Source organism: Neomonachus schauinslandi, chromosome 2 (genome assembly GCF_002201575.2).
Source record: "Neomonachus schauinslandi chromosome 2, ASM220157v2, whole genome shotgun sequence".
In the NCBI taxonomy this organism is placed as follows: Eukaryota; Metazoa; Chordata; class Mammalia; order Carnivora; family Phocidae; genus Neomonachus; species Neomonachus schauinslandi.
The window spans coordinates 1,334,077-1,356,441 of record NC_058404.1 but is presented as its reverse complement, the minus strand read 5'-3'; the positions used below and the strand labels follow the sequence as shown (position 1 = coordinate 1,356,441).

Genomic DNA, 22,365 nt, shown 5'->3' with positions numbered 1-22,365 from the left:
GCAGCCGACCACATTCTCCTGCTCTTCCGCTTGTGGTTTTCTAATCTGCTTTCAAGTTCTGGACTCCTGTATTCGACCCAAACTTTCAAACGAGTGTAAACAAAGGTGCAGATAAAAACAAGAGAGAACCCTCAGGAAGTTCCAAGGGGGTACGGGATGGAAACCATGGTCGGCAACTACCTGATTAGTAAGATAAATTTGCAAAAGAAAGAGAAAAAAGATCAGTGGTCAAGGCTTGAGAAGAAAGCAGCAAATGGAAACAAGTAGAATTTAGCCATTTAGACCCAGTTCTGGGGGGACCGGAACCTACGCTTGTTGGTAGGAATGTTCCAGTTTTCAGAAGTGGGGTCAAACGCCAGACCTGGGAGCCCTCCCACACGGGTGCGCGCAGCCGGGGCCTGTCTCGTGTAGACATTTCCTGCTGCTGACCCCACTGGGAGTGGGGGTCCCCGTGCTCATGAACACCAGCCTGGCCGCTCTGTTCAGCCTGGGGACACACATGCTCCTAAGCGGATTCCAGATACGGCGGCTGGACCTTCTGTCCACTAAGGGTTCTGGGCACAAGGCTGGTTGCTCTTCCAGCAGAAGCAGCTCAGCCCGGGCTGTGTCCCCCCAGGATGCTCCCTGGGCCTCCAAATCCCCGGGCCATATGAGGTCTGGCTTGACTGACCTTCTGGCGAAGACACGATCCCCTGTCCCCCCTCCCTCCTTGCCACCAGGAGCTCTGGCCCAAAGCAGAGAGCTGCCCTGAGAGGCGCACACTCCGCGGTCACCACGGGCACCCTGATCAGCCCACTGCAGTGTCAGACCATCCTGAGAGACCGTCCCGGATCGGGGTGGGGCGGGGGTGTCTGCCGGGGCCTGGCGGTGGGGTGGCCCACGGGGGAGCAAGCACGCAGCGCGGGTCTTTGGACTCGAGTGAGGGAGACCGTGCGTGGAGAGGCAAATGGCAAGGTGGGGCGGGCAGGACGCCAACCGCAAAGCAGTGACGGCGGCCCACACACTGGCGAGTTGGGCAACTGGTTGTCTTCCGACGGCAGGTCTGGCCGCTTCCGCGGGAGCCCGCGCAGCGAGTCCCTCTACTTTGCGGGTCACTGATTTCAGGGCTCTGTGTGGTTCTGTTTTTTTTTAAAGAGGGACCCTTAGATGTAATTGTTTTCTCCAACCGTACACTTTGCTATTTAATGCTCTAGAAGTCTTTGAGGTGAACGCAGCAACAATTCTTTTCAAACAGAAATGGGAATTTTTGGTATCATACAACAGTTCCATTCTTTACACACCGTTTGAGGATGGGTCTCCACAATAGCTGAGAAGATCATGGTAACAGTCGTTATGGGCAGACACGCTACACACAGCGATGACAGATGAGGATGCGTGAGAGGCTTACGTCGAAAGTGCTCTGTGGACAAGTGACGTTCAGCTCCTCTGGGCTTTGTGGAGCCGCAGGATGCTGTCTATCTTACTCGTGTCTCGGCGTTGAGAGCGAACTGAAGGCTTCGGGGGGCCGCATCAGCTCGCCGCTGTGCCAAACCGTTTCTGACGTAGAGTCTCGGCGGGTACGCCGTGTCTTCGGAACGGAGCTACGCGGTCTGAGAGAAGCCTGCGCTTTCGTCCACGACGCCCCCCGGAGCGCGGTGCGCTTGCATTTCCCACATGCTCTCAAGCGGACGCGCAATCACCCAGTGAAACTACCAGCAACTGCGGTGAAAGGCCCCACTGTTGCTCTGTAGGGCGTACGTGCGAGCAGGGCCTGAAAGAAGCCGGCTGGACGGACTGACACAAGTACTAGAAACAGCTTTATTGTTCTTCACATGTACAGTGTGTAAACGTGGCTTATCGCCTGCGTCTCGGAGTGGAATGTCGCCTGGGCGGGACCTGCAGATATTGCACTTAGTCATGCAGCGTGACAGCGAGCACCGCCTCGGAGCTGCAACACTGGGTGTGCGTCTGTCACACGGCCTTCTTTGGGACTCGGTGGACCACGCAGGGGCTCGTCCACGTCCCCCAGCGCCAATCAGTGGCCGCCGTCGGGTTTAGTGGTGGGTTCATTTGCTCATCTCGGGGTGGTTTCGGCCAAGACTTTTGGGGATTTTAAGATAAAAATGAGGATACAAAACATAAAAAAGAAAAGAAAAGCCAGATTCAGTGATCCTTTCATTCAAGACAGGATCAGAGAATCTGGGATCTAGAATAATTATTGTCTAATTTTATAATTTGTTGTTCTATGTTTTGGGCAAGCTCAAGGAAATGGGATAGAATGCACGGGCTGCCGGAGACACAGATGTGTCAGCAGGCTGGCGTACGTGTATGCATTTCACATTTCCTCTTACTAAGGGGTCTACACTGACTTTACTTCTCTGGGGTGATTTCTGAAGAGCATTTCATCCTAAATAACACATCATCTTTTTAAAGTCTAAAATGCCAATACTTGCAAGTACATTTGTTTTTAACAGGGTATAGTGAATACAGGAAGAAGCATCATTACTGTACACTACTCAGGATTTAGGTATTTACTTAGGTAGAAAAAAAAATGCTTTGAATACTCCGGGGAAATAGGATTCATTTATAGAAGAATATTTCAGGGATTTTTTTTTTTTTTTTTGCATTTTTCAAGGATATACATTCGTACTGATTTTTGCTTCCAAATATATTTTAAGGCTGTTTGGTAAGATATACCAGATATGAGGCTCAATTTACAGGGTTTTGTTCTTACAGGGAATTCTTAACTACTCAGCTTTAAAAAGTAAAACTTTGAAGCTAAATATGCTTTACTATCAACTGTGCTCCAATGAACCCCATGCTTCGTGGAATGTAGAGTGTGAGCGAAAGGAAGGACTGCAGGCTGAGCCAACGCCCGTACGGGCAAGGACCTCACCGAACGCTCTCGGCGGGGTCACCAGGCTGCAGTGGGTACATTTAAAGTGCCGGTCAAGCTGAGGAACGAAAGTGCTACAGTGGGGAAGCCGGGGCTGCTCTTCGTGCCGTAGGGCCGCGGGGAGGCCTGTGTTCGGGGGGACACACCCGCCTTCAGGTGCAGTCCTGCTTTCACCTTGCATGACAGTGAGGACTCCGAGTTTGGGATCCGACAGAGAAACGGGACAGGCTCTTCCTCCGAAGACGTGCCCGAATAGGGACACGCAAAGCATTGGAATGACAGTCACTGCGTCTAAGTCGAATTGTACAAATGCAAAGCCTTTTCTTTCGAATCCTTCCTGCTTTTCTCTGGTGCCAATCATGAAAACTAATTACTTTTCTTAAAGTCCACAGCTGGAAATCACCATATGTGACCTTTTTTTTTTTTTTCCCCGTCATGTCTAAAACAGGCAAGAAATAGATTCTTGACTTTAACAATACTGCATAGGACAAAAGAATTCTGGAAAAATACAAATGTAAACTACATTTCTTCTTTACCATTTAAACTGAGATATACTTACCACTCACATTCATATTTCTTAAACTTTTTACAACATCACAACTGTCATTTTAAACAAGCAAACTTTTTTTTTAAGGGTACCCTGGAGAGTCAACTGATAGAGCAGTTTGAGAATATATACACATCTATAAAAAAATCACATGTACATAAATGGGGACACTTAGAAGACGAGACTGTGTGATATAAGTTACAAAGGAATAAGACATACAATGACTCTTGCATCAGCATAAGGGCCATGCTGTTTCTTTTCAGACACCTGTTACGGGACAACCAGCCTTTTGTAAGACTTCGATCTCTTTTCATGTGTCACTCCCTTGTGTGAATGAACAGTCAGCATATTTTTTGATTGTGTAGATGCTGTGCTGGGTATTTTTAATGGGTTCAGATGCGGAATCCCCCAGGTTTCTGGAGAACTGCATGGCAGGGAGCTGGGGGGCTGGAGAGATGGCTTCTCTTCACCATAGGCTTGGCACAAGGACCCTGGCAATGGGTCAGCTGGATTCGGGGAGAAGCACCCCCAGGTGAAAGGGGGCGGGGGGGTCTGTCTTTCCTGCCCTTCGAGCTGGAGCACCTTCCACTGGGGTGTCTAGTGAGTGGTGAGATGCACCCATTGATTGCTATTTGTTATTCTTGCCTCTATTTATCACACGATTTATAAAAATATAAATAACAAAATGTCAGCCGGGTTCCATCTCTCGAGGTGTTTCTTGTTATCCTCTGAGAACAGAGTGGATCAGTTAGGTGTCCCCATGCCTAGCCATCAGAGCTGACTGAGAGTCAGACCATCCAGGGGGAAAGAGGAAGAAGAAGAAGAAGAAGAGGAAGAAGTTGTTCTGGCCGTGAGCTCGGCCAGCTGCGGAAATCAAAGCATTCCAGTGTGTGTACAGCACAAGGAACACAACAGGGCGTATTCGGTGGAGAAACGAGACAGAAGTTACCAGGTAGGTGAGAAACTGTACAAGCCTTCCGTAACAAAGAAAAGAGAGGACCGCGGCGAGGGCCGCCCCCGTCCCTAGAGGCGCGTTTGGGCCTCGGGGATGTAGATCTCGATGCTGTCTGCACGCTCCGAGGCTGAATTCTGGCGGAAGGACGCCGCCCTCTTGGCCGCCATGAGCCGCCTACGGGCCTCTTGACGCTGTCTGTCCGGCAGGTCCAGGGACTTTTCTCTCGTGATGGGAAATTTCCCTTTGGGGGGCTTCTTTGGTATCGGAGGGGGGACCTTTCTTTCTTCCTGAAAAAGCATCACAAGTCAAAATTGGGGCGATCAGAGGAGAACAGCACCAGCCCACGAGCCTGGTCCCCCCGGGGGTGACTGCAAGTGGCCTGGGACACCCCAAGTGCCCGAGTCTGCCCAGCCCCTCGGCACCCCCCGCGCCCCCTCTCCCACCCCTGTGGCCTGGCCGCCTGCCTGGTGGGCCCTGCCCGTGACTTCCTCACAACCCTCCATGGTGGGGAGAGGGGTCTGGGGATGGCGTTACACTTAAGGAACTCGATCCTTCACCAGAACATTGACTATCTCCTCCGTTTCTGATTTACTCTGATGTTACTGCCAGATTAATGGACTCTGTCATCTCTGAGCATTGGCAAATGCCCACCATTGCAAGTTCTTGAGTATCCCGGGTATTTTGCAAGATGCCACTTGACATCCCTGTCACAGTCTTTTCAACAGACTCTGGATTCTAAGGACCTTCATGAAAACCATCTTACATGGGGGAGCCATTGGCCAAATTCCCTATTATGGCCCTAAAACCGCTTGACATTAACTAGATGGTAAATAGATGCAAATAATTACTTCTGATCTTTAGCTCATGTTCTTAAATAAGTCATGAAAACAGGTGTATGCCTTTTCTAGAAAGCTCCATCCCACAGTTCTGCAGCAAATGTAAAATGTAATGCTTGTTACTCTTCTGGAGAAAGGTCTGTGTCCCAAACCCTGCTGCGTTATTTACCGTGTGTCCTAACTAACAAAGCCGGACATGATGTGGACTGTCCTTCCCAGTGGTGGGGTGACAGAGCCCTACATAGCCAATTACCCCCTTCCCAGGAAAGGGTGCCTGGAATAAGGCGCCAGAACCCCTTTCTTTTCTAAGCAGATATCTAGTTGTTGGGGGAAAACCCCACCCTTGTGTCTTTCTCCCTTCAGCCTCTGCCGAAACCCAAATGGGCCAGACATACTAGGACGTTGTGGGGAAGGCATAGCTTGCCATGCAGGGTGGACGCCTGTGGCCAAACCTCCCCGTTGTATAGTGTTGGATTTGGTAGGGAGATTCTTCTGGTGTCTGACACTATTCCCATGGCTTATTTTAAAATGACTTGGACCAAAAAATTTTAAAGAGCCTTGGGGGGTGGGTACCCGTGGCTTAGTCAGTTGAGTGGCTGCCTTCGATTTTGGCTCAGGTCATGATCTCAAGGTTGTGGGATCTAGCCCCGTGTTGAGCTCCTCACTGGGTGTGGAGTCTGCTTGGGATTCTCTCCCTCCCTCTGCCCCTCCCCTGCTCCTGCTCTGTCTCTCTCCCTTTAAAAAGCAGATTAAAAAAAATTAAAATGACTTGGACCAGAAGCAACGACTTCTTCCTGACTCTTGGGCAGGCTCTATGACAATGGGGTAATTGGTTCATTAAAACGTTCAGCTCTTTCAAAAGTTAGTTCCTGCATTAAGCTCATGACTGGATCTACCTATCTCTTTTCTCTTTGCTTGGTAGCCTCTGAAGTATGGCGCTGTAGGAAATACACACGAGCAATTCTTGTGGGAGTCTCTTGTTTAAGGGGGCTCTCGGCCTCTGGACGTCCCGTGGTAGGAGAGGGTTGACCAGGTGGCCCTGCAGATCTACAGAGTAGACTTACTCAAGAAACACAAGGCATGGGGCCTCGGTGGTGTGAAAGAGCTGCTCATTATCTGCGCTGGGGTGTATACCCTCAGCAAGAGGCTCTTCAGTTAGAGGACCATTCCCTATGCATAGCTTAGGTAGAAGGGATTGTATTAGTTGTCAACTACTGAAGAATGAAAGTAGGAGGGATTATTGCAAATCTTTAGACTGGTTTACTGAGTTCTATTTTTAGCATTCTATTAGAATAACATTTTCATTGGCAATCTTTACTTGTGATCTCCTTCACTTCAAAACCAGACCATAGATAGGACTTGCTCATGTACCGCGTATGGCTCATGGACAGCCCGTGGCTTCGTACTCCCCCTGCCCCACCGTTGGTGTGAGAGGGGCTTTGTCAGTGGTCTGCAGTGGTATCTATGGCATCGAGCCCAGAACTCTTCCAGGATGGTCGGTGGCCCCTTGTGGGAACGGTGATGATGGCAATGATGGCTTTTGTTCTAATTACCTGCATAGCCATCCTCCACTGCATGCTGACACCACTGCTTCAAAGCATGTTCGGTTAATTTCATCATTTTATTTTGATAATGTCTATCTAGAAAATCAGATTATGTTTACTCAGATCATCTTTAAAATGTGATAGGAAATCAATGTATTTATTGCTGATTCAGACCTACGTGTTAGCCCCACTAAAGATGAAATCTGAAGGGAAGACGTGAAATCATGGGTTCAGATTCAATGAAAACTTTCAGCCTATTTAAGAGCCAAGGCTGAGAGATCTAGAGGAAGTTTTCATCATCAAACGGTTCAGTAAAGCTCAAAATGTTTTCTTGGCTTCAACTGGAGATAAGCAACTAAAACATTTATCTGAACAGGAAGGAGTCATTGTGACCAGACCCAAAACCTTCCCTGTGGAAACTCATCTTCGTATAATCCGAACAAAGGTATGACAAAGACATTTCAGAGGGTCGATCCCTACAAGAAATGAGACTCTAGATCGACATGTGATTTTTGGCTGGTGTCCAAGAGATGCTGCAAGAAAGAGGCTTATTTACGACACCTGGCCAGTGACTCCCGTCCCACTCTGCATACACGTGCATGGGTGACAATTTGATGCCATATCGCTAAGCTAAGACCAGGACGCCCATCGTGGTGGAGCGTGACTCCTGCAGCTGGACCAGGTACGGGGCACGGACGAGGAGTGGGGCGTGAGGACGTCACATGCCCGGGGCAGAATTACCTTTCTTTCGGGAGACTCTATCATCTTCCAGTCGTTGAGCTTCAGCTGGTGCAGCTCATCAAACTTCATGCTGACGTCCTCGATGGAGAGCTGCAGCATGTCCCAGTAGCCCGCCAGGTCCTGGGACGTGGGTCTCGGCATGGCGCTGGGGTCCTGCCAACACGCGAGCACAGTTTACACCTGCTCTTCCCACACATGCCTTTCAAGGACTCGGGTTAGGGAGAAGCCCGGCTAATTCAAACTCTGATGCAAACATTCAAGTGGGCCCACAAAGATCCAGTAAGTTTACACACGTATTTGCCGACGCACTTTACATTCACAAACAGGAAAAGGCTACGTATTGCGTGATCCCAACTCTATGACGTTCTGGAAAAGGTAACACTGTGGGGACAGTAGAAAGATCAGAGGGTGCCTGGGGTCAGCGGGGAGGGATGCAGGGGTGGGACACGACGTTTAGGGCAGGGAGACTACTCTGCGTTGTTACCACAGTGGTTGCTACATGTCACTGTTCATTAGTGCAAACCCACAGAACGAACGACACCAAGAGTGACCCTCATGTGCACTGTGGACTCTGGGGGATGGTGAAGTGCCCACGGGGGTTCACTGATGCTAACAGAAGCATCGTCTGGGGCGCCTGGGTGGCTCAGTCGATTAAGCGACTGCCTCCGGCTCAGGTCATGATCCCGGAGTCCTGGGATCGAGTCCCACATCAGCCTCCCGGCTCGGCAGGGAGCCTGCTTCTCCCTCTGACCCTATCCCCTCTCATGCTGTTTCTCTCTCTCTCTCTCTCTCAAATAAATAAATAAATAAAATCTTAAAAAAAAAAAAAGCACCGTCTGTTGGGGATGATGGTCGTGCTGTGGGGGGCAGAGGGGAACGGGAAATCTCTCTACCTTCTTTTCAATTTTGCCGTGAACCTAAAACTGCTTTAAAACAATAAAACCTATTAAAGAAGATACATGTATTACATTCATTCATTGTTTCCTTTCGAAAATGCTTTCTTAGGCCTCGAGGATGGGGGCGACTAGCAAAGTTTTCCAGCGCTGGGCAGTTCATAAAAGGAACAAGGCAGCTGTGTTTTAGGTCTCCTTGGGGGATTATTCTGCAGACTGGTGCCCGGGACACGGACACGTGTTGGTGGTGGTGGTGAGCTTGGGCTTGGAGCCAGTTCAGCTTCTGGTGCTCTCTGATAGATCTTAGTGCGAATTCCGACGGCCAGTGACGCTGCACAGATGTTCCGCGTGTGTACTTTCTCCCACATAGAGGGAGGACAGCAGGTCCCTTTTAGGAAGGTGTACAGTGAAGTCACGGACAGGTCCCCGCACGCGCAGGGGACACTGCTGAGCCACAGACCGGCAGCCCAGCGTGCACACCATCCGCCCGCGGCATGAGGCTGGCGAGGATCCGAGCCCTGCAGGTGCCTCCATGCTGGGGCCGGGCTGGCTTCACCTGGTACCTGCCCGGAGGCCCGCGGGGCTGTGACACCCGGGGTTAAGCGTATGGTGTTTCTGCGTGTGGCGCCTTTGATTCAGTGGGAGGCCATCTCAGATTAAACGAGAAATTCTGGTGAATTTGCTTAAAATGTGCAATTTTCAGCTTCCTCGTAAGTTGTTCATGGTAAGCACAACGTCCTTTACCCACGTCTTAGTGCATCGGGGTGGCTGGACAGAACCCCGCCACCGGCGGCTGACAAACAGACACATGTTGCTCACGGTGCTGGAGGCTGGGCGTCCCAGATCGGGGGCCGGCGTGGACATGTCCTGGGGAGACACACGTCCGGGGGCCGGTTTCTGGCTGTGTCCTTAGTTGGAGGAGGAGGGTGCGGAGTTCTGTGGCCCCATTCATGGGGGCTCCACCCTGATGACCTCGTCACCTCTGGAAGGTGCCGCCTCCTAATGCAGAGTCCAACACGTGAATTTGGGGGCACACATGCACCCTGGTTTGGCGTCGCATCAGAATGATCGCTTTCGGCCCCCAGCCCCCTGTGCCGCGTGCGACCAGCCGGCAGCCTGTGTGGGCGAAGGTCGGGGGAAGCGAGCTGCGTGTCGGGCCGGCCTATCTGGGGAAGCCAGGGGGACGCCGGTGTCCGCAGGGTGAGGGGCGGCCGGCTTCCAGGGACCCGTCCTCGCGGGAGGCAGAGCCGTCCCCGGCCGTGGGGCTCTTCCGCTCGCACATGGGAGCCTGAGCTCAGCCGCTGCTCGGGGGAGAAAGGGCACGACCGTGTTGCAGCCGGGGCTGCATCCCAGCGGTAATGGTGACGGAGCAGGACTCCGATCGCGCCCGCGGCCATCGGGAAGGAAGTGGGGCGGGAGGAGGCTTCTCCCACCAGGGACCCGTCTTCCATCTGAACTGGAGTTTCTAAGGGGGGTGTGTCCCCTTCTGGAAGACGTCACAAACACAACGAACCTTCTCTCTTTTTGTGCGTTTTGGGGGAGGACGCCTGAGCACATCTGCAGGAAGCCGCACGGTGACCCTTCTTCCACTCTCCGAGGTCAGGTTGCTGGGCGCAGGTCACGTCTTCAAAGAGAAAAGCTGAAGAAGTGTTCTTGGCGAGGTGCAGGCTCCCTCTGACCCACGAGCACACGTCAGTCTCACCTGTCACAGCTCGGCTGCTCTTGAGGCAGGGGTGCGGCTGGGTGCGGGCAGCCGGGCGCAGCCAGGCTCTGCCCCCCGCCCCCGTCCTCTGCTCTTTTCTGGGGGAGCCAGCTGCATCTGTGCCCATTGGACATTCAGCTACCGTGATGTTTCTGAAACTGTTTTTAAATGGCCCCTTCCCCAGCAAAGTGACACAGTGCTGTCTTTCCTGGTTAAATTCACATCCTGAGAATTCCTGTGACTTGCTGGCCTGGCCGTGAGAGGCCCCCATGACGTGGACTCTGGGGCTCCCGTGTTCTGGGGTAATGTGCTCAGAGGGGCTGGGACGCCCTCCCAGGCACACACGGGATTGTGCAGCTTGCTGGGACGTAGGTCTGAAGGGGATGGTGCGTTTCTACCAGGCTGGCTGGGGTTGCGGTGCTGCTGGTCCTGATAAGGAAAATCTGTGTCCTGAGATGGCCCACCGAACCAGTGAGAGAGTCCCAGTCCTTGCTCGGGGCTCTTCCGGCTTCTTCTCCCTGCCCCGCTTTGCGCACGCACCCCAAGTGCCAAATATGCGAAAGTAAAAGTGTATAAATTGCCCCCTTTGTTTGTGCTTGGGGCTCAGAGCTTTGGAGACCACTCTCCTCTGAGCCCACCGGCATTAAATAAACCTCCTATCCTCCAAGATCTCCGGATGACACTTGGTTCTTCTGTCGGGTGATCCAGTCCAGATTCCATAACATTTGGTTCTCTGACCAGGAAACCCAACTGCGCTGGCCCATTGTTGCCACTGGTTTGGGGCAACGGCAGGGTGGTGACGGAAGGAGGGATCGTAACGGAGAAGGCGCGCCCTGCCTAATTTTCGGCAGTCTCCCACCCCGGTCGCCTCGAGCCAGCCCCGCTCTGCTGTTCCCACCAGACTCGAGGAGACTTGGCAGGTGAGGACCCTGTCCCGATGTCGGATTCCGGTAAGGCCTAGGGCCCCAGGACCCAGACAGGCCCACCCCCACTGGGGTGGAAGGGGAGCCTGATCACCTCCCAGAGACCTCTTAGAGGTCTCCCAGGTAGGGATTCCCAGGGAGGGGATGTAATAACTTCTCGAGTGTGAATGTGTGAGTGAATGTGCAGTACGACCTGTCTTGCTCAAGAGGACTGATTCTGTGACTCCACGGGCGGGCACCCTTAAGGTCCCCCGAAGCCTACAGAGTCTGAGTGGGCCCGTCTGCGATTCCGTGGTGAACGGCATACGGTCGATGGTGGCATTGGAATGGTTTCCGATCCTAAGTCACAACGCTGAGACAGCTACGGCTAAGCCTCACCTAAACTCCTTTGGGACACGGCCAGACGGGCATCTGATTGGTCTCCTCACCTCAGACGGCACCCCCCCCCCATCTGTCTCTGCACCACTGCACATGGGGACATCACCATGGGGTCAGGGCAGAGTAAACCTATGGTTCTAGAGACCATGATCAAAAATTTCAAGAAGGGGTTTTCGGGAGACTATGGAGTCAGGATGAGCCCCAGCAAGTTGAGAACCCTATGTGAATTGGAATGGCCCACCTTTGATGTCAGGTGGCCTTCAGAAGGGACATTGGATGTCCCAACGATTCGTCGAGTGTGGCAAGTTGTAACAGGAGAACCAGGACACTCTGACCAGTTTCCGTACATTGACCCCTGGCTAGGAATTGCTCAGCCCCTTGCCCCCTGTGTGCGATTTGCTTGCAATAGGCAGGGACAGGCCAGGGTCTTAATTGCCTCATCTGAGCGACCTAAGGAAAATCAGCAAGAGCCCCAGTCTCCACAAATCCTAGCCAGAGATCCCGAGGACGAACTGACCCTGCCCCCACCGTATGTACCCCCAAGACCACCTACACCTGGCCCTTCAGCTCCAAACACTCTGCTACCATCGGTCTCACTGTGTCCCTAGGCCCAGAGGATCCACTTTCTCCAGGACCAGCGGCCAGGCTGCACCCCAGGCTGGGCGCAAGTGCCCTCCAAATGCCAATAGGAGAGACTCGGGAACCCGAGAGGCATGATGAAGACGGGACGGTCCAACCCGGCCATTCCATGATGTATTATCAGCCCTTCTCCACCACCGACCTCCTCAACTGGGAACATAACACCCCATCCTACTCTGAGAGACCACAGGCCATGGTAGACCTCATAGAATCCCTCTTCCAGACTCATCGGCCAACCTGGGAAGACTGCCAACAGTTACTCCCCACCCTGCCTAACACAGAGGAAAGGAAGAGAATAATGAAAGGTGCACGGCAGTACCTGGAAGAGCACGCACCAGCGGGAGTCATCGACCCTGCTGCCTGGGCTAATACAGCAGCACCCGAAGAGTGCCCAGCATGGGACTTTGCCACCACTGAGGGCAGGCCCACATCCACTGGTACCAGGAGGCCCTCCTCCGGGGAATCCGGGCAGGAGCTAAGAAACCCATGAACATGACTAAGGTAACCTCGGTCACTCAACCACCAGGGGAGTCTCCCAGGGACTACTACGAAAGACTATGTGAAGCCTACAGGATATACACTCCATTTGACCCCAAGGCACAGGAAAGCCAACAGATGGTAAATACCTCCTTCATGGCTCAGGCCACCCCAGACATCAGAAAAAACTTCAGAAACTAGAGGGTTTTGCCGAGATGAACATCACCCAGCTAATAGAGATTGCCAATAAGATCTACATGAACAGGGAGGTCGCAGCTGAACGGGAAGCCAACAAAAAGATGAAAAAGAAAGTCAGCCTCCTCACCACCACCCTGAAAGAAAAGGACAACACGAAGATGGGGAGACCACTGAAAGGGGGGAGACCCAGAACCCCCTTGGCAAGGGATCAATGTGCCTACTGTAAGGAGAAAGGTCATTGAAAAAATGAATGTTCCAACCCGGGAAAGGCTCAGAAGCCCGGCCGCTACAAGAAAGAACCCCGAGAGGAGGACCTCATAGGCCTTGCAGGAAAAGGGGGTCCGGGCTCTTTCCTCTTTGGCCCCCATGAGACCATGGTCAGAATGAAGGTGGGGGGCCAACCAGTGACTTTTATGGTTGATACTGGGGCTGAGCACTCTGATGTCACCTCCCCAGTGGCCCCTTTCAGCAAAAGGACAGTGACCATCCTCAGGGCCACTGGGACGTGGGTGGTGCAACAGCCCTTTTGCCAGGCTCGCCAGTGTGAACCCGGGGGCCACAAGGTCTGACACAAATTCCTTTATCTGCCCGATTGCCCTCCTGGGCTGAGACATACTCTCCAAGCTTAGGGCTCAGATAACCTTTGAGCCCACCGGACACACTAGCCTCTGATTGAACCCAAGCAAGAGAAGACGGGGTCTCTAATACTAGCAGTTACCATGCCAAGGGAAGAAGAATGGAGGCTATTCTATGCCCAGGCCCAACCAAGTAGCCTGCCAGAGTTCAGACTCACCTTCCCTTCAGTATGGGATGAAAACAACCCACCTGGACTAGCCTGGAATCGGGCCCCTATCATTGTTGAACTGATCCCAGGAGCCCAACCTCAGAGGCAAAGGCAATACCCCTTTCACAAGAAGCTAAGATCGGCATCCAAGAACATCTGACCAAACTCAAAGAAGCAGGTATTTTAGTCGAGTGCCAGTCGGCCTGGAATACCCCACTCCTGCCAGTCAAGAAGCCAGGAGGGGATACCGACCAGTACAAGACCTGCGGGCCATCAACAAGGTGACCATCTATCTGCACCCAGTGGTCCTGAACCCATACACCGTCCTTGGCCAAATTCCAGGGTTGGCCAGATGGTTCACTTGCCTAGATTTGAAGGATGCCTTCTTCTGCCTCCACTTAGCTCCCCAGAGCCCACCACTATTTGCCTTTGAATGGACTGAACCTGATACAGGGCGCCAGATGCAACTGACTTGGACACACCTCCTGTAGGGGCTTAAAAACTCACCAACCCTCTTTGCCGAAGCAATGGCCATGGACCTCGCCAGCTTCCCAAGAGAGGCCACACGACGCACCCTCCTCCAGTATGTGGATGACCTCCTCCTTGCCAGTGACACACAAGAAGACTGCACAAAAGGCACCAAACACCTCCTACAGCTCCTGTCAGACTCGGGATACCGAGCCTCATGGAAGAAGGCACAAATCTGTCAACAACAGGTCTGATACCTTGGTTTCCTCCTCACCCAAGGGAAGAGAGAACTGGGGCCGGTGAGGAAGAGGGTCATCATCAGCCTGCCACAGCCCCAGACAAAAAGGGGCCTGTGAGAATTCCTGAGGGCTGCAGGATTCTGCCGCATCTGGATCCCTGGGTTCCTGGCAATAGCAAGACCCCCTTTATGATCTCTTAAGGAGACCAGATCGAGAACCCCCTACCTGGACTGAGGAAACAGAAGCCGCTTTCACAGAGATAAAGACCGCCCTGGGGCGGGCTCCAGCCCTGGGCCTACCAGATGTAGAAAAACCCTTCAATCTCTTTGTGCATGAAAAGGAAAAAATAGTGCTCGGGTTAGTCACCCAGACTGTTGAACCCTGGCAACGGCCAGTTGCTTACCTGTCAAAGAAGCTGGATCCTGTGGCAGCGGGAAGGCCACCGTGCCTCAGGGCGCTGGCAGCCACAGTCCTACTCATCAAGGAGGTGGACAGACTTACCCTGGGGCAAGAACTTAACATCAAGGTCCCTCATGCAGTTGTGTCCCTCATGAACGCACAGGGACATGGCTTCCTTTCCAACTCTCGGCTAGCACAATACCAATGGCTCCTCTGCGAAAACCCGCGGGTCACCCTTGAAACAGTAAGGACATTAAATCCAGCAACACTGCAACCCATGGAAGAGGGGGAACCAGACCATGACTGCTCCGAGGTGACTGATGAAGTCTGTGCGAACCGTCCAGATCTGTGGGATCAAGCCATAAAGAATCCAGAGCTCACGCTGTTCAGCGATGGCAGCAGTTACCTACAGGAGGGTGCCTGGAAAGCAGGTTATGCAGTAACCACAACCCCTGTAGTCCTAGAAGCTAAGGCATTACCAGCTGGATGGTCAGCTCAACAGCCTGAATTATATGCCAAGTCTGAGCCCTCACCCTCGGTGAAGGCAAGCGTGTCAACATCTATACTGACTCTTGGTACATCTTCGCTACTCTATATATACATGGAGTCATCTACAAGGAAAGGGGCCTCCTACCCACTGCAGGAAAAGCTATCAAGAACAAGGAGGAGATACTGAGACTCCCTGAAGCTGTCTGGCTTCCAAAGGAAGTAGCAATCCTGCACTGTGAGGGACACCAGAAAGGAGACGACCCCATAGCGCGGGGAAATCGTTTGGCAGGTGAGGCAGCCAAGGCCTCAGCCAGTGAGGACACTGACAGAGCCCCTTCCCTCACCATGGCCCTGACATCCCCCAGAAGTCCCTCCACCCAGTTACACTAAAAAGGAGAAAGAATGGGCCGTGGCTGAGGGAGCCACCCTGACTGAAAAGGGATGGTGGATAATGCCAGACAGGCGCATCTTTGTTCCAACAGCAACTGGAGGGCATCTAGTCAAGGAACACCACCGACTCACTCATCTGGGGAAAACTGTATTAGAGGCCCTTCTCAAGAAGCACCACTACCTCAGTCAACTGCCAGCACTGTGCTGAGCACTGAGTGAATGGTGCATGACATGTGCTAAAAATAATGCTCGGTCTGCACCGCGGCCCCCGCCAGGTGTCTGGAGGATGGGAGCAAGCCCCTTCGAAGATCTAGAGGTAGACTCCACAGATGTGCAGCCGAGCAGGGGGTTCAGATCTCTCTGAGTAATAGTATGCACATACTCTGGGTGGGTCGAAGCCTTCCTGACCAGGACAGAGCAAAGCCGGGAAGTAGCTAAAGTCCTCTTGTGGGAGATGGTGCCCCCGTTCGGCCTGCCGTTAACAATCCACGGTGACAATGGACCCACATTTGTGGCAGATGTTGAACAGGTCTTGGCCAAATCTCTCAACACCACCTGGAGACTCCACACCACTTACTGGCCCCAAAGTCCAGGGAAAGTAGAGCTAATGTATCGCACCCTCAAGGGAACCTTAGCAAAGTTTTGTCAGGACCCTAACCTGCCATGGCCGGATCTGCTACCCATAGCTCTCCTGTGTGCTCGCTGCACACCCCGGACATTAGGTTTCTCCCCATTCGAATTAATATATGGACGGCCTCCCCCATGCTTGGGGAGCCTTCCAGGAAACTTGCATCAGGTTGGAGATAAAGGGATAAAGGAGCAGCTTCAGGCCCTGGGGGCCACCCTAAAGAAATTACAAAAGTACACATCGAGAGGGCCCCAATCTCCTTAGGGTCTCAGGTACACTCCTTCCAGACAGGGGAGTCAGTTTTGGTCAAGGACTGGAAGAAAGACCCCCTCAAACCGCAGTGGACAGGGCCCCACACTGTTGTTCTACCCTCCCCTGCTGCCCTCAAGGTCTCAGGTGTCCCGCGGGTCCACTACTCCAGAGTGAAAAAGGCTCATCATTCAAACAAGGAGCTGTGCCAGTGGAGAGTCCAGCCAGACTTCACGAACCCACTCCTGCTTCACCAAACCCACTTCTGCTTCACCTTCGACGAGACGCCACCGACTGATGGACACCTGCTCACCGTGGTCTCTGGCTGTCATTGGCATGATTTCCCTCATCTTGGGAGCCGGACTCTACACTGTTGCCCTTCCTGGCTGGACTTCCCCCCAGAGGCTTACTATTGTCATTGCTTATTGGGTGTCCCTAGGGTCTATTACTGCACTCACTTGTCCATGGGTTTCATCTGCTGATGGGTTAGCCACGATGGCTCCCTCTACCTAAGGTCGTAGATCCCACTTTTACTGGCCCTCTGCTGTCTACTCCTGAGCGCATTTCACCATGGTGGCCCCAGTCAGTCCTGGTCTTCTGCTACCTGGTGTGCAGTTCCTCCTCATTGCCTCTAGCTTGCCTGGCCAGGCAAGGGGGGCAAACTCTCGTATCACCGTTCCTGGCAAGTGGACTTCCCAGCTTATCCCCCTCAATCCTGCACCAGTGCCCCCACTGACTTCTTTCACCTGGGATGGGCACACACCAAAGGTTGACCTCCATTCTGATGGATGCCAGCATCTTGATACCCCTGGGAACTTCATAGACGGTGTTCCTACCATGGCCCTCACTCAGGTTACTGGCTGGTAGATATCCACATCAGTGGGGGCCCTACGCCTCAACAGCCAAACACCTGCCCTCAGTTCTGCTCACAAGCCTGGGGATCTGAGTCATGGGTGGCGACTTGGCCAGGAATGGAACGATGGTCCACTGGGTGGCACCTCAAACAGCGCAGTGACATGTGGATTTCCTTGTCACGGAACGACACCCCACCCTCTTGCCCTAACGATCACTGTATACCGCTCACCCTCTCAGTCTCAGAACCCAATGCCACCTCATGGGCTGCAGGAATCATTCTGCTGTTGGGCCAATATCACCCTATGGGGACCGACCCCACGGCCAAATTTATGATTAAGTCCGTGTTCACTCCAAGCCTTACAGTCAACCCCCAGAGTCAGACAGAAAATAACTCGCCCTGGCGCATCCCCGGGTCCCCCATCCACATGCAGCAAGCATCTATAGCGCAACTGTTCGGTATGATTAACGCCTCCCACCAAGCACTTAACACTCAAATCCACCCCTAGCGTCTGACTGCTGGATCTGTATAAATCCCAGTCCCGTCCAATACCTAGGGTGTCATCCTCAACCAGTCCACCGTGTCACTTCCCACCTCGGCACCGGGGACCTCAGATTATCCCTTTCTGGCTCCGGTACTGCTGTTTGGAAACTCTTCCTCTCCCATCACAGGCCACAGTCGGGTCTGTGCGCCTAACAACACTTTTCTGGCTTGTGATCAAGGTGGATACACCTGCATCACGCTGTGCGACCAATCATGCACGATTGTCAGTCTCTTGCCCGATCTTTCAGTCCTCCCCGGGGGCGATGCCCCACTCGTATGGAGACCCCCTAGCCGCCCGTGATGCTCCCCGCACGGCCGTCCCTCTTGTCGTGAGCCTGCTGGCCACATCAGGTGTTGCCCTCGGCACCACTGGCGTCAGGATGTCTCAGGTTCAGTACCAGGGGTTAACAACTCAATGGCGGACTTTTCCACCCTCACTCAGTCGGCCCTGGCCCTGCAGCGCCAACTCGATTCACTGCCTCAGTGGTCCTCCAAAACAGGCGTGGGCTCGACTTGCTCACGGCCGTGCGGGGGGCTCTGCCTCTTCTTACAGGAGGAATCTTGTTTCTATGCTAATGAGTCGGGGGTGGTCCAAGAAACTCTGACCCAATTACAGGAACGAGTACATAACTGGTGGGAAACACCCCAGCGGACAACTTGGTGGGATACCCTCTCACAATGGGTCCCTTGGTTTGCCCCCCTCGTCAGCCCCCTCATATTGCTTCTTCTCATAGTAGCATTTGGTCCTTGTATTCTTAATGCCCTTACTAAGTTTATCACTACTCAAGTTGCTAAAACCAGACTCCAGTTACTCCTTACTCACTATCGCCCCTTAGAGAATGAAAATGATGCCCTCTAAACTAGGTGTCTAAAGGGGCATCAAAGGGGGGAATGATAAGGAAAATCTGTGTCCTAAGATGGCCCACCGAGCCAGGGAGAGAGTCCCAGTCCGAGCCCCGGGGCTCTTCCGGGTTCTTCTCCCTACTCTGTTTCCCGCGCACCAATCCGGGTTCTTCTCCCTGCCCCGCTTCGCGCACGCGCCAAGAGTGCCCAGTATGCGGAAGTAGAAGTGTATGCATCGCCCCCTTTGTGCTCGGGGCTCAGAGCTTTGGAGACCACTCTCCTCTGAGCCCACTGGCGTTAAATAAACCTCTGAAACTCCAAGATCTCCGGGTGCCGCGAGGTTCTCCTGTCAGGCGATCCAGTCCAAGTTCCGTAAGAGTCCAGGGAGCCCGTGTTTCCCAAGGGCAGATCCTCCTACTCTGCTCTGCATTCTCGTTACGCGGTGAATCGCCCGTTTGTCCTTCCCTTAATATATCTGCTTTGTTCAGTCCATCCTGAACATCGGGTCGGGGGGTGGCTCTGGCTTATTTTCTGGGGTCATTCCTTTGATTTAAAACTAGTTAGCCACCCAAATCTTCCAGCAGCTAGCAGTGTGGCTTTGCACTTCTGACACAGCCGCCTCAGTCTCCCACCTCCTCCTGCAAACCAATGCTGCAGGGTTGTTTTGGGGGGTTGTTTGTTTTCCCCCTTGAATCCTAGATAGAAGCCGAAAGAAAAGGAAGCAGCCACACTATGTATTTCAAAACTCAAAAAAGGATTTTTTTAAGGTTAGGATAAAATGCAATGTGACATGTGTACGAAGCATCAAAAATATGAGGATGGGTAATTTAAAAATCTAACATTAGCTGCTTCTGGCCCAGAGGACATGGACATTTTATAAGCTTGAATAACGTCTTTGCATGTTTTTACTGCATGTCAATTGCTTTAGGTAATGCGTTCCTAAAGACAGTGTCTACCTATGCTGACCCGACTACAGAGCTGTAAAATGGCCTAAATCCGTTCCTTCATGGACAGTAATCAGACAGACGTGGAGGAGGTGGGAATATGCTCCCCAAACAGCACAACGGAGCACTCCACGGCTGTGCGTTCCTTCCAAGGAATGTTCAACCTTCCTGCTCCCCCTTTCTAAATGTGGGTCATAACTTCATGTCACAGGAGATAAGGGGGTCACGTTATGCGTTTTGGGATGAGCTTCAACGGGGTTAACCAGAAAATGCTAGAGAAAACGTACTTTTTAACAATCCTAATTAAGAGGGATGAATTGGCAGCTCTGATGTGCTTTGCTTCCTTTGATGTGTAAGGACATTCTGTAAGTTCACATGTCTCCTTGCAAATTAAAACAACAAAACAAAGTCAAATCGCCGAGCGCCATCGCTCCCACGATGCACAGACCTACTTGCATTTTAATGAAAAGTTTGCTCTGAAAGAAATCAACGTATGGATTTATAAAACAGTCTGTAATGTGAATACTCCTTAGTTATTTCTACAAATAACGTTGCGTGGATACTTTCTTTAGTTAGATGAAGAAAAGTGTGTGTATTATTTGTACATAGATGTAGTAAGTACCTGCACATAAGTAAATACCAACATACATATGGTTTTTCTTTCTCTTTGATGTTCAGGACGATCAGAGCCAAGTTTAATGCCAAGTGTGTTGCCCTATTGCTGGTATATTCATTTCACTCCTGACTATGAAATAGAAAGCCCCAATTGTTCTACCATCTCTTCTGAATCTCTTTGACCCCTCTCGTCGGGGTCTTCGTCTGTGACATCACAGCTGTTCCTGCCCCACCTCCCTCCTAAGGTTGTCGGGCAGGTGGACCCTGCAACCCGAAGGTGCCCCAGGGCTCCGGGGGGCTGCCCCCCGCGCCACCCACTCCTTCTCCCCCAGCACCGCCTCGCAGCGGCCTCTTCAGCATCCCGAACCCAGCCCGGGACGGGCCTCACGTTCGCTCCCTGCTCTGCAAAGTGCCAGGTACTTTGTCAGACCAGAGCGGAGAGAGCGGGCCGTCGGCTTGCTTAAGGGGCCCAGGACACCCGGGGCTTTGCTCACCATGTTCTGTTGGCACAGCCAGTAAAACTGCTGGAATTTCTGGGACATCAGAAGCTGCGCGCTCCCCACCGCACTCCTGATTTTACCGAGGACTGTGAACAAAACAAAACAAAACACGTTTAAAACTGGGTCAACGAGAAACCAAATGCAAGAGCGTGACACAAAGGGAGTCAAGTCCAAAGAGCATGAGTTACTCTTCTCCCTTCCTGAAGATTACAACTCTGAATGTACGGTGCAGGGCGCGGCCACGGACTGAAGTTTTTTCCAGGCTGACCCATGTCCGATTTCTGAGGGAAATGCAAAGATGTGTGAGTAATACCGGCTGTTAGGATATTACTGGTCAGGGTTGGGACGGGTGTAGTCTGGAAGGGTGGTCTGTTCTGCAGGAAGCGTTTCCTGTTGGTGGCACCACGATTCTTTCAGCAATGCTGCTCAGGTGAGCGAAAGGATGCGGCAGCAAGTAGGAATAAAGAAGACTTTAAGTCCTTCTTACTCTTTGTGGACTCCACGAAGATGAAGATGTTAATTCCTAATTTATAGGAAATCTCATTGGTATCGGTTACCCCATTTGACTCTAGGGAGTAATCTTTGGGGGCTCTGAGGTGCGCTTGTGACCCCTCATCCCCAGCCCTGGGCTCTGTCCACAGCTCCCGCCACCGGCCGTGGGCCTCTGCGGGCGGCCGAGTCACCGTTACCGCCGTGGGCTCCCATCACGTTCGACTCGCCAACCGATTCCCCACGGATGTTCGTAGTGACCGTGTCCTCCCTCCCGCTCCCGTGAGCCCGCTGTGATGTGGCAGGAAGTCTCCAAATGATTTCTAAGTCGTATGACTTTAACCAAACAGCACTTTTTAAAAAAGTAAGTAATACAGTTTTGTCCATGGAAAGGACTTAACACATTAAAGAAGCGTGGGGATGACCACTTCGGGATGGAGAATCGGCAAACGAGAGCCTGTGTGTGAAATGCAGGGTCTCTGCCCCGATCCGGCAATCCCAGGCGCCTCCACGCCTGCCGCCTCCATTCCCGTCCTCACACCTGGTCCTTGCTGGGCGTTAGCATCAGAATTATTTAGGAAATGATAGCTTTGGTAGATCCCAACTCACGTGACTCTCAAAAGCACTTGGGAATCTGGGGGGGGGGACATGTTTCCTGCCTCTAGACCCTGAGCCCATTCACCCCCACGTTTCATTGGCCTGAGGGACAAACAGAAGTTATTCACAGAGTTTCAGAAGGTCAAGCTCTTGGGGTGGGGCAGGTTATTCCCACCTGCTCACTTCTGGCTTCTCTCTGGCTCTCTTGCAGACCTTCCAGAGCACAGGTACGGAGCCAGGCTCTCAGCTGAGAGTAGCTGAGCGTGTGACCTCGGGCTTGCCCACCAGGAGACTTACGGGAGCCTGTATTTGCCAATGGCAGGTGGAAGACAGTTAAGGAAGGGGGAGTTTCACCTGGACCTGTGTCTGTCCTCGAAGGGGAGGAAAGAACCATGACCCTCCCATGTGTGTTGCTGCCGACTCATCCACGTCAGGACATTTCTGAACCCCGGGCTTGTCCAGAGAAGAGAGCGGACCGGAGCTCAAGGTGGCACGAAGGACAAGCTCGCGTCGCCCAGGTCTTGTCTGGAGTTACCAGCGGTCCCCACAAGGCAGCAGTAGGTGGGGCACAAGGTCCATTCCCTACAAGGCGAGGACCTGGCATCGTGCACAACTTGTTCTTCAAAT

At 52.6% G+C, this 22,365-nt stretch overlaps 1 protein-coding gene across 1 annotated transcript in view; it reads right to left on the bottom strand.

The window, feature by feature from the left end:
- Positions 1 to 4,445: 4,445 nt before the first annotated feature.
- The window catches only part of DLGAP2 (DLG associated protein 2), a 184,001-nt gene continuing 166,081 nt past the window's right edge, over positions 4,446 to 22,365 (bottom strand). The window contains exons 11-13 of the mRNA XM_021694152.1: positions 20,647 to 20,738; positions 7,499 to 7,651; positions 4,446 to 4,664 (exon numbers count right to left, since the gene is read on the bottom strand). Coding sequence (XP_021549827.1) covers positions 4,446 to 4,664; positions 7,499 to 7,651; positions 20,647 to 20,738 — 464 coding nt within the window. The remainder of the gene's footprint in view (positions 4,665 to 7,498; positions 7,652 to 20,646; positions 20,739 to 22,365) is intronic.